This window comes from Thermobia domestica, chromosome 6 (genome assembly GCF_964235325.1).
Source record: "Thermobia domestica chromosome 6, izTheDome1.hap1.1, whole genome shotgun sequence".
Lineage (NCBI taxonomy): Eukaryota > Metazoa > Arthropoda > Insecta > Zygentoma > Lepismatidae > Thermobia > Thermobia domestica.
Window position 1 is genome coordinate 58,534,695 of NC_137459.1, and position 13,518 is coordinate 58,548,212.

The window sequence follows — 13,518 nt, forward strand, 5'->3', positions numbered from 1 at the left end:
CGCCATGTCTTGTAAATACATCGGTAATAGTTCTTTCTTTTTTCAGTATTCCAAGAATGCAATAACGCAAAATGGTCAAAAAGCATAAAAAATCTATCGGGGTCCTCCGTAACGTATCCCGAATATTTAGTGAGGTGTGGTATATTGAATGAAGGGCGCGAATTCTGCTCCATATTTGCACCGTTCTCCGGGAAAGTCTTCTTGCCTGTTCTAGTATGAGGCATGCACTAAAATAAAGTCAAGTCCGATTCACTAATTACACTAATAAGAAAATCACATACCTATTAGAAAAGAGTTCACTTCCAGTTAATAAAAATACTGTCCGGTAGTGGAGTATTCAGAGAACAATTGAGCCGGTCAAAGTCTCGACCACGTAAAACTTTGTCCCATATAGGTATAGGTAGAGCGTTAATAAAAACAGTGTCCGGAATCGACTCCCACTACCGACTTTTATTTAAAAAGTTCTTACTATAAAAGTATTTTTACAAAATACTTATACAAGCAATCTCTTCAAATTTACAAGGTAAGTTATAGGTAGTCTTTGACCATAAGGTCGCAGACAGAATCTCTAAGCAGGCTAAGCAGAGTGGAATTAGGGACCCTATGCTCCCATGCAAGCAGACGGAAGGTTAAATGGCCAACAGAGCCCCGAAGCAGGCTAAGCCAGGAGAAAGGATAGGCGTAGTCCCGAAGCAGACTAGAAGCCCTGGGGTTAGGTTAGTCCTAATGTTCCGAAGCAAACAATAGGAGGGTCACCAGAAAACTGGTACAGAATTGCCTTAGTCCATCCAATTTATAGGGTTCCTTGGGTGGCGGTGGCGCTGCTGCTCCGTGGGAGGGGCTAGAAGCCGTTGTCTGCAAGTGATTGTAGATCCATCTGGTGTCATATCTTCTTGTCAAACCACGTGGTGATGTTTGTAAACACTGGCGTGTGGAATTGTTTATCATATCACATGGGACATCACAATATTATATATATATATATATTCAGAAAATATAGTAGTTATCAACCTTTCCAAAATTGTGTTAAATTTGTTTGGACGAATAGAAACATAAAAGATAATTGAATATCAAAGGAAATTATCTTCAATTAAAGTTCAGATTTTGTGGAACGTCGGCTTTAGTTGAATGTAGAATTTATTTTTGGATAGAAAAAAATAATAGTTTTTCAGTGGTTTATGGTAAAAAAAAAGTTTCCAGCACATTGTTGTCGCTTAGTATTTTGTAACATTGCTTTTTGTCACCGTGGGAAACTTAAAATTTGTCTTTATATAAAATCAAGGATAGTGTATTAGAAAAACTAATAACGTTAGTTATTGATTCGTCAACAGACGAAAGTAACCGTTGGTTACCAATCGAATACATCGAGTCTAATTGAATCAAGTTAGAATCAAATACTTGGATGAAAATCGATGAACTTTAGACGAAGAAGATCAACAACCATAGTAAACACTTCGGAGAAGACATATAAGTATCTATTTTGTGACCCCAGTACACTGATTTAGTGATACCTGACGTCTCCACAATGTGGTTATGCTTAAGTTTTGTACTTGAAATTTTAATTTGGATGCATTGCGAGAGGGTTTCGTGACTTAGAAGAGTTTAATGACATTAATCACATTGGTAAATCTAGGCATGAATAAAAAGATACAAACCTCATTGTGTGATTAATTTAATGTTTCTGATTAGATGTTATGTGGTGTTTCTGAGTTGTTTATGTTTTGAGACATGCTTGATAGTTGACAGATTTCTCTTAAGCACATACTTACTTTTCTTATTGAAGTTATTGTCTCACACCACACCCACTTGGAGCGCAATCTCAGGACAAATACTTAATATCGTGGAGATCCACAGAGCAGTTTGTTATTTGATGAAATTGTCACTTTTTCCGAACTTCAACAGATACTGACTATGATGTTTGGAGTTGGAAGACAAGATGTGATTCCAGTTTCGAAGCTACATCGAGACAGCTAACGATATAATATCTGGTAACACACCATGCTACTCCCGAAGTACCTTGAGGTTTTATACTATTACTTTTGCTGAGGTTGTTATCCCAAGTGCCTGTGGTTATGATAGAGTGACATCGAAAAAGTGACCCAGAAAATTAGGTTCGTGTACAAGATGTAATTTGATTCAGACGATGAAGTCTGTCAATGCAATATTTACATAATAGTGAAGTCCATTATGTAAGTCAAACTGTCTTCAGCGCATAGAGCGAATTCGCAGACAAAATTATATCATAATTCTTAACATTTTATAATAGATTTTCTGACCTGAAATTTTGTGAAGGATTTTTTTCCTTGTTTTGTTCATCTTCTTTGACCATTAATTTTAAATTTGAAGTCAAAGTACAATAGAAATAAAAAGTTTATAAGTGGCCGGTTACTACATACAGAGCGCGAGAGATAGCATGAGCTATGAGAAGCGGGAGGTAGGAAGAACGCTAATCGCTGCAAGAGTGACAGTGGAGAGAGAGGGAAGAATTTTTGGTAGTGTTTCTAACCCATGCCAATACTAACCTCCAACATAAATAACAACAATGGACAATAACTACTTAACGCAACTTATATATATTATGATAGGCTTACCTGTAGCTTCAGATATTTATAAAGGCTCAATACCGTCCATACAATCCATCTCATCATCATCGTCTTCCGTCTCGTCGTCACTTTGTTCAGAAGAGTCACTATTACTGTCACTGTCCTCGGCTAAGTTTATTGTAACGTTTTCAGTAAGAACGTCTAACTGAGGTTCCATTTGCAAATATGCTTGTTCACATCTTCGTACTTTATCACGCCTAGCCTTCCACTCTTCCGCTGTTATCATTGTAAGTTTCTCTTCGGCGAGTTTCATCGCATCGACAATGGAAAAAGTGGTATTTCTTGCTGCTACATATTCTTTGACTGCAGCCCAAATCAACTCTATCGGGTTTAGATCAGGATGATACGGGGACAAACGAAGAACTGTATGTCCATATTCAGCAAGGAGCGAATCTACTTTAAATGTCCGAAAACGAGCTTTATTGGCTTTGATTAAATTATAAAGTTCTGGTTTGTACATATTTTCTCTGAAAGGAATATTGTGTCTTACAAGCCAATCGATCATTACAGCTTTACGAGATGATGATGTCGGTGAAAGATCTATTCAGACATTGTGATATGGTGCATTGTCTATCACAAAAAACTGAATTACTTGGCAAGTTAGGAATTAGCCGTGACTTCAACCACTTTTCATAGTTTTCATAATTCATGTTGTCGTGATAATCGCCAGATTTCGTTCCAGATTTGAACATGACTAACGAGTCTGGAATGAAACAGTTTTCTCCGCCAGCATGCATGATTATTACGCGTTGTCCTCTAGAAATTGGTGTGAGTAAACCTGTATTCTTCTTATCGCTCCACGTGTGTTCTTTTGTGTGCGATGGATGCAAGTACGTCTCATCCATGTAAATTATGGGGCGGTTCTGCGTTCTGTAATGATCTATAGCTCGCAAATAAGCCAACCTCTTTGACCGAAATTAATCTTTTTCAATAAGTAGTCGTGTATTGTTTTCAGCATTAATCCATATAAATCCTAAGGAACGGATTATTTTCCGTAAAGACCAAGTGCTTCCATTAAAATTAATCTTTTCTCGAAGTACTCACAACAGTGATTTTACAGAAGGTCGTTGACCGTGAACAATATGAAATTCATTAATTGTTTGATGAATAACGCATTTGTCAAAATCATCCACTGAGATTTTAGTTTTTCGTTGTGCTCGCTTCATATTCGGAGTAGAAAAGCTCGTTCCCGTGATTTTGTTTTTTTCCCGCTCACTCAAAACACGTTTTAGTGTACTTACTGAAACACCGGTAGCTTCAGATACTCGCTTTTGCACTTGTTTTACATTAATTGGATTTCCACTGTCAGCCTCTCTCTTCATAAAATCATAAACATTAACCAAAATCTCTCTGCTTTGGCTGTGAATTACTTTCGATCCTCCAAGTTTTCCGCTCTTCTTACCCTCCACTACGATTTTAAAAAAAGGAACAAACCAGCACACAACACAGAACTATATACAAGGAACCACTCTTCACTGAACACAAAAACACTGTGTCCAGTTCGGCTTCTGCATGTGTCTCTTAAGACGCCCCCATCTGTGTCATAAATAATCACCCCGGGAGGGAGGGTACCAATAGGACCACTTTGTTTTGCCAGAGAAAATGACAAACTTCCCTGTATGAGAGGGGAAGGAGTTGACACGTCTGTAGCCACGATTCCCCTAAGGCTAGGACATGAGTCGTGGTCCCCAGAATGAATGGATTGCAAATAAAGGTGGTGTTATATGATATAATTTTTAGTTATTTTAGCTTACGATCATCATGTATTAATAAAAATAAACGAGTAAGGAAACCTTTAACGGACCGAGTGCACTTTTACATCTTATTAAATAAATATGCTACTTTATTGTTCAGATTTTTCTAAATGAAGATGAGAAATGCAGGCTGCAGATTGATTCAAAGTGTCTTTGTCATCCCTTCCCAGAAATGCTTCAAATCGCCAAATTCTAGTTCACCGCTGTGGCTGTTAGCAACACTATTACGATTGCCTGATCCTTTCAAGCGTGTTGGTGGTGGATTTCAAGGTCATAGCTCATGCTATCCCTCGCGCCCTGTATTATATATATAATGATAGGGCACATACTAGTTCCTAAGTGAAGTCTTGACCCGACTGCGATAGGTCCCATAGTTTTTGAGCTATGGATTTTTAAAGTTCATTTTTTTTCAAGTTTTCGGCAGCCTATAACTCCAAAAGGAAGCATTTGTGCACCCAGGTTGGTCTATACTTTTTGTTTTATCTTGGTGCCAGGAATCACCTACCAAATGTTGTCGGTGTTGTTTTGAAATACCCTATATATATATAATACGATTTATGTTGTAAAGATATATTCACCCAATATAAAAAACTCAATTTCGAAAAAAATTGGACTTAGAACCTTTGCGCTCTACGGACGCGATATCTTCAAATAGTACGTTGGAAAACACTTACCTGCAAGGTCTTCGACCCAACTAAGTGGGGCAGGATGCTTGATAATAAAACGAAAGAGGCTCTCCTGAAGGTAATCCGCTGCAAATGCAAATATTCATCCAGGAACCCGTGCAACACAAATATTTGCTCATGTCGAAAGCATGGACTGAAGTATGTATCATGTTGCAATGCTGATATTTTTGACTTGTGTGACAGTGACGATGAAAACCTTGACAACGAAATGTAAATGTGTACATTACGCTGAGTATGTAATTAAGATTTATTTGAAATGAATGTTGTGCCCAATTTCAGTTGCAATTCAGATGACTTGCTTGTTTATAAAGGGTCAGATATTAGTTTCTTGTTACTATTTCCGTTTTACCTGATTTAATTCGTATGGTAGTTGCTCTCACGCATAGTTATACATTGAGGAGCGTGCATATCTTTCATACTGAAAAGTATTTCAAACTTGATACTTTACCGAAATTATAATGTTTAGAATCTTTTTATCAGAATGTGTTTTACTACATCCTTGCTTGTATTACGTGAAGGAACGGTAACATTTTGTACTACCATATATTGTCTGTGCATAAACCTCTTATTAAAAGAGGACGTATACATGTAAAACTGTGCAGTCTTCCACTTCGAAGGGATTAAAGTCCTTATTTGGGTCATTTTTACTACAATATCATTTTATGCACTTTATATGGTAATTTCAGCAACTTTGGATCACCTTGTATACATTATCCCAACTTGGAGAGCGGTGAGCTTTTAATGTGTCAATCTTGGATGAATTCTGCATCAAATGAGACCAAACTCAGCTTTATACCAATTACTTCTAGGTTGACCCTAATTTTCATCTGATGCGTCCACACTATTAGTGGAATATTTTCTACTGTCGATGTTCCCTTTTCTGAAATTATGTCCAGTTCAATTTCAACGATTTCAAACACATTAGTTAGTTTAGTAAGTAATATTTTCTGCTCTGTAGAAAATTAGAAAAAGAAATAATTAACTGATTCATATTAGCTTTGCTAATTCAATAACTTACACTAAAATACAAATGCTGAGCAAAGCAGCGTTTTAATATAAAATAATAAAATAATAAATGTGACACTTTCGGATATCTAACATATCGTTCTTCAGACACTATCGAAAATAAATGAAACTCCATATTATATATATATATAGTCATTGTTATGACAATTTTAAAATTCTTTAACTGACATATATTCATTGTTAAGAAAATTTAATTTCTTTTAACACACACACACATATATATATACTGTATATAGTCGACGAGCAGTGGGGCAAATTATTGGAAAGTCTTAATTTGTAGCTTATTTTCCACTGGACCAGGGAGGATCTTGGTATTTAGTTTCAATTAGATCAACTTCTATTATTTATTGAATAGCCAATCAGCGTTCAGAATTTTCCGTTTTTCTGTTATATATATATATGTTAAAAGAATTTAAACAGTTTTAACAATGACTATATATATATCTATCTATCTATCTATCTATATATATATATATATATATATATATGTTAAAAGAAATTATTTTTTTCTTAACAATGAATATATGTCAGTTAAAGAATTTTAAAATTGTCCTAACAATGACTATATTATATATATATATATATATATATATATATATATATATATATATATATACAATTCCATTTATTTTCGATAGTGTCTGAAGAACGATATGTTAGATATCCGAAACTGTCACATTTATTTCTTTATTATTTTATATTAAAACACTGCTTTGCTCAGCATTTGTATTTTAGTGTAAGTTAAAGAAATAATAATATTATTTTTTGAACGATTTTTTTTGAAAAAAAAAAAATAGGATAGGGCTCATAAGCACACAAGGCTCCAATACACAATTCATAAGTTATTACAAAAGCGACTGACAGATTGTTTTATAACAATTAAGAGCGGTGTGACATTTGTTCTGTCGCAGGTAGGTGTTGCACTACTGTATACACTCGGTGTATTGGCACATATTCATTTGATGTCGACACTTAGCTGTCTCGTGGCTGTATAGTTAGCAAGTGAGCTGGTTCGATTCCCGATAATAGCTCATCTGATTCGAATTTGATATTAAGCTGTAGGTCCACGCCTCATATAACATCGGTTCTGAGAGGGGATTAAACTCCAAACCAACCAATCTGGACAAGTTGATATCCAATGTGAACGAAATAACAAGCATATATATATATTAGGGTGGTCCTTATTTATATGGAGAAAAATAAATTTAGGAATTTCCTTGGACTCACCCCCTAAAATGGTTCCATATGGGACAAAATTAAGCCAGGAGAAAAATTAGATCCATTGAATAATTTTAAATGGTGCCCCAAACGACCTAAAATTTTGAATGCGTTTACAATACATAGTATATGGGGAAAAGCTGGAATAAACTCTTGTAATTTACAAACGGCTTAAGGGAATGGAAAGATGTCTTGGATAATGGAACTAGAGGAAGTGACCAACCTAATTTTGTATAGCATTATTATGGCGGCCATCTTGAAGTCCGCCATATTGAATTCAGGTCAAAATTTTAAAATAGGAATAGGGTCATGTGACATATCTTTTTGAAGTAGCATTTCACCAGAATCACAAATCTGATATTATTTTCTGAAGTTTATTATCAGAAAACACATTAGGAGTAGAAGTGGAAAAGTACGGTGTACATACTCTTTCGCAAAAGTCACATCTGCAAACATCCCGGACTTTCCGGAGTTGACAGAGAACTAAAATTCTTTTTACAGGTTCCTATCAGTTGTCTCAATCAGTTTCCTACTCAGCTAAAATGATGAGCGAGAGCTCCCTTTGTGGCTAAGCGGTTAACGCACGCACCTTTGGCGTGGGAGACCCGGGTTCGATTTCCGGTGGGAGCTCGTGTGGTTCAGATTCCATGTTAATCAGTAGGTCCACGTCTCATACAGACACACTGCTGAAAAGGACGTTAAACTCAAAATCAACTCAACTTATGCAATGATGAATAAAGATAACACCATCAATCTCAATTTTCTTGAAAGAAAATACGCACACCGTTAAATTCGAGGTACAATCTCGACATATTAGTAGGAAGACATACAGCTGTTATATTGATTTTGTTCCAAATACAATAGGGTATTCGAATCTAAAGCAGTATTATTGTGAGTGTGTACATGGGAATCGAACAATTTGATGTTGTTCATATATCGCTGCAATCATTTATTACCTTTTACGTGCTCGATACTTTGCTAAGATTGTTCGGGCTGCAGAGATTTTAAGAAAATTTTGTGCTGCCAGTCTTGTCACTCCAGTAATAAACACACATAGTGATGAAGATTGAAGGTTCCACATACCGTGTCCTTCAATTTCCTTGTAATGTTTTCTAATACAGGAAATACATTGCAAAAACATTTTGAATATTTTTGTATTATCATCATCATCTGCATTGTAATATGCTGTACATTTTATAGGGAGACAATCAAAATTGTTGTTTTCTGTAAATCTCGATTTAAAATATTGGTATTCTACTAAGCCAGACTAAAAGTCAATGGTATTAGTGTTCTCACGCTGTTTCTGGAAGAGGTACGATTATGAGTTATATTCCCACGTAGAACCATTCATAACGAGTCAAAAACTCAAATTCAATCATCTTTGACTTATGACGGTATTCGTACAGGCTAAAACATTTATAAATAATGCGGGGTGCGTATCTTCCAGGCGTTCCAAGTTGCACCGCGAGTATCAAACCATGGTCAAAATTTATCATATGTAAGTTGGTGCTGCTTCTATGGTGGACACACAAACATAAAACAAAAATATTTGCATTCGAATATTTTCGACGCGCTTTTCGCTAGAAATTTGAAGCGCGGAATGCATTGTTTCCTGTTTTCGGTAAAGCCCTTCTAGCAAAGTATATACATATTTTGTTTCACCCTCGTAACTTAAGTCGTTTCCGAGATATGAACAATTTTACATTTTCGAATTTTCAACAGTAACTTTAAAACTGGAATTTAATTTAATTTTCTGACCTTTTTGTGAGGTACTTTTGGTATAAATATCACAGCAATCCATGTAATGGCACTTTTCACCGCCTTATCCGGATATACCCTTTCTTCCTTTATCGTTTTCTTCTTTAAAAAATTATTAGCCACTTTTTTATGACATGCAGCTCGTAAAATAAAAAAAAAAAAAAAAAAAAAAACATTTTATTCTTCAGACACGATTGAATATTTTATTTATGTATTGAATTATGGTAATTATAAATGTTATATTTGTATATAGGATTTGATTTTATAGTGAATAGCTAAATTATATATCGCTGCAAATTTTGATAAAGTAGTAACTTTCACAACACATTCTAGATATATTAAGAGCTTTTCGGTTAATTATTTGCAACGTGAGAAACAAATCAAATTTATTTAGCTACGAAGTTATTTTTATTTTTTCTTGTCTTTTGGTAAAATTCTTTTAATTTTCTCCATTTGACTTTTTCCTTCCCTAGCATTCTCAAGTCAGTATAAAAACGGAAGATTAAAGTAGACGACTACATTGATTAAGGATGAGATTTAGAATGACTTTTTTAAAAAAAATACTCACATCTGTGTTCTCTTCAGTATACTGCAGTGTGAAGATAGAAAACACTACATTGAATGTGGAGACATCTGGTGACTAATCGGAGATCTCCGTGAATCTGAGAAGAGACTTCAGATTATCCGCCTCAAGAAATACGTTAATCTCAAAATTAAGGAACTTTCTCCTCTCACCTTACCTGTTTCCAAATTGACAACTAGGACCTTATGCAGAGTCGTTCTGATGCGTGATTAGTGCCATACAAAAGAGTTCGACTAACATTCGTTTCCTGCAGTAGTCAGGCCTTTAGTATGACGCTAAACATACATCAAAACGACTCTGCATAAGGCGGCTGAAGTTTAACTTTTTATGATTCTTGTTATTTCCAGGATTCTGGTTGTAACGTTCAACAAATTGTTTTACATCGAATATATATATATATATATATTGTGTTTCATCCTGGTGTGGGACTGTAAAGACACGGTGCATCTTGGTGTATTCGAATATTGTTGGTGCTCAATTTTGGATCACAGTGTAGCTATCATTCAGGTATTAAAGGATAAATAAAAAGTGTAATAGTGATTCAACAAATATTTTGTACAGAAATTAGAAATAAATTATTTTCCTTTTTTATGCCAGCTATCAAACCTTCATCTTCATTTCTGTTAACGTTCAAAAGAGGATTGATGGATTCGATTTGAGAAGACAGGAGTGATTACAATAGAAAGTTTTATCGAACGAGAAAGAGATTTATTGTGTTACAATGGGAAATGAGAACGTGGAGAAGACAAGTAATGAGAGAGGTGAAACCACGGACAACTCTGGACGGTGGACAGAACACAAAATTCACTTTTTATCACACCAGATGCATGAGAGAGAGACAGAAAACTTGTTTTGATCAATGAGCTTATCTGGAATGAATAATAGTTGTTGACTCACAAGCAGCCAGCCAGGTGTGATTGATAATTCTCTTTTGTACTATACAAGTTAGCCTAAGATAAAACAAAACAAAACAAAACAAAACAAAAGGAGGGAGAAAAAGATTAAGTGGTGCTAAGTGTAGAGAACATCTAAACTTAAATCGGAAAAAGAAAAGAAATTGCTTAATGTGACACACAAGATAGGGCATTTGTTCCAAGGTGGTAAAAATGATACAAGTGGTGTTTCCGAATACATCTACAGTATTGTGTGACGTGGTTCCTACCACTAGCTTTTACGATAGCAAAAGTGAAGAAACTATGCTAATGTAGTCACCCACATAAGTAGCTGGACCACAAATGATGGAATTATAATAGTCAGGGGTCCAGGTACTTTTGTAGGTGACTGTACAAGATCAGTATCCATGTAGTGAAAGTAACGATAGTGATGCGTATGGAAGTAAAATAAATAAAATTAGTGTTGATCTAGCATTGTGGGGAAAAAAAGGAAACCAGATCCAGTAAAAGGTAGGACGATGATCGCTGGAAATACTTCAAAAGCAGTTCGTAAATGAGGAGTCAGTGTTCAGGACCTATGTCGTATACTCTCCCAGAATCAACTTTATTTGTATCCCATGTTGCTTATATAGAGGATCATCTACCTTTGCAACATCAACTTTTTGCGATAGGAAGCACGGAGATCAATTTGTGAGACAGCACGAAAATTCTATCAACCATAAGTCATGTGTCATGTTTTTCAAACAAAGGAGTCAGGAATTGAGAAGGAATGATCACAATCGTATTTCAATCAAAGATTTCAAAGGAACCAAGAAAACGTCCCTGGCCAAAAAGTCAAAATTTGGAGTGGAATGGGCCAAACATATACAGAAAGAAGGACAGTGAAGGTGATTTTTGTTGATGGAAAATTCTATATCTTGTTGACAAACTCTCTGTAGAGTCGGATACCTGTTCACGTTCTGGAAAAAAAAAAATACTTGGAAACTTGTTATCAAGTGAATACAATTATCTAGGAAACTATTTGGTACTTTCTCTGGTTGAACAGAATTGGAAAATGGTTTGCATTCCTTAAGTTAAACAATGGAACAGCGTCCATAAGAGATTATTTAGATATTTCTTGAGCAAAGGAAAAATCTCTTTTAGGCTTTCTCTTCATATAATTGAACTGCTTGGATGTTAAGTGGTCTAACTCCCCCCCCAAAAAAAAAAAAAAAAATAAATAAATAAATAAATAAATAAATAAATAAATAAATAAATAAATAAATAAATTCTATTCATTACTACAGATAAGTACTTTTCTTAAAAATATGTTTTGTAAGTAAAAACCATAAACCATAAAATTCATAATTATGGTTTAGGTTGCCAACATAACAGAAATGTGAATTGTTCAAGAGATAATGAATTTCAAATTTCACCCTTGAAGAATTTCAACTTTAGAGTTGTTATTTTATATCCAAGCGGTCCAATTGTTGATTGTTCATCTCGGAGCGTTACTATTTGCTTTTTTATTTTTTAGTCTGTTATTAGAATTTCGCTGCTTTTACTTGTTTGATCCCATTCAACGCAGAACCTCTTTACAATACTCTTTCTTTTCCACCTGTTTGAGTTCCAATATAACTATTATATTTCTCAAAATTAGTTATTCTCAATTAAGGCTTCAGGCACGGTGGCTCAGTGATAAAGTGTTTATCTTTGGTACGAAAGGTTCCTTGTTATATCTGATTGTACATGTGAATTTGTATTGAGCAAACATCTTATCTGAGGGTTTTCTTTGGAGTTCTCCCTCATTACATAAATTCTGTCCTCTCGTGGCCCCGCGTAGCGTAGTCGCCTAACGCGGTCTCGGGTTCGACTCCTGGTGCGGGCACTCGGTTGGAAAGATGTAACAGGTTTTTAAGGCCAGTCATTTTGAATGAGATTTCCCTGGATTTTGCTCATTCACATCAGGCAAATGCCGGAATGATATCTAACATTCAGATCATTCCTTTCCTATCCATTCCTTCCTTTTTCCTTCCCCGGATAGTGTACTCGCCAAGGGACGTCATCCCTCATACGTGACAGGCATAAGACCATAGATGCCCGTAATTCCAAAAAATATGTATAAAAAGATAAAATAATGTTGTCCTCATTATTCATTTGCATACATCATCTGTTTCCTTTAGCTTACAAACATGCTGAAGATTGTACACTCCTCCAAATAACGCTGCAATATCATATGTACAAAATTGCATTTATATTCGTTTATTAAAAAAAGACTACAGAGTAGAGTGTGGTTTTACAGAGCTTTCCTTAGTCACACACCAGAAAGATTGAGCTGGTCATTGTATTCTTTTAGAGAATGTGCTGGAATATTTGATAGATAATCCAAGGCCTTAAAAGATATCAGATTAGTGATGTTTCCTGCCTGTCCATTCTGATCGCCAGTTTGTCTTTCTTTTTGCACTGCATTTTGCAATGCGGGGCCGCGGTGGCTCAGTGATAGAGCGTGTATGGGGTCCTTGGTTCCACCCAACTCGCGCCAAGCGAGCTTTGTGGTGGACAAACACCTTGTGTGGGGGTTTTCTCTAGGTTCTCTCATTTCCTCCCACTTTTTTCATTCCTTTCCCATCATGACTGTCTCCTTTAGCCTAGCCGGCATAATCGTGGGACGTAAAACTTAAAAGATTTCAAAAGATTTGCATTTTGCCATGTAGTTCTAGCTTTTACAGCTGATTTTATTAATTCTTTTTTGACTTCCAATTGTTGGTAATCGGAAAAAAAAAACTTACGAGTACCTTTCTCACTGCTAACTTACACAGCCTGATAGAAGACTTTTTGAAGTAGTCACTCACCTATGATAGTCCGTTTCATAGCCTTATTCAGTATGTTTACCAGCTATTTTTCGAAGCCAAATGAATTTATGAAGAAAATTTTTTTATCATACAAACATGTCTTATCACTACTAAAGGCTGTAAGTACTCATATAATACAGCAATCGATTTTAATTAAAATTAATTT

The 13,518-nt window shown here is 35.4% G+C and overlaps 1 protein-coding gene across 1 annotated transcript; it reads right to left on the reverse strand.

Annotated features, from left to right (window-relative positions):
- Positions 1-2,607: 2,607 nt before the first annotated feature.
- On the reverse strand, positions 2,608-3,108 carry LOC145687188 (uncharacterized). The gene has a single exon (XM_081760653.1). It carries the CDS (start codon positions 3,106-3,108, stop codon positions 2,608-2,610), a length of 501 nt encoding a protein of 166 aa, XP_081616779.1.
- Between the last annotated feature and the right edge of the window lie 10,410 nt (positions 3,109-13,518).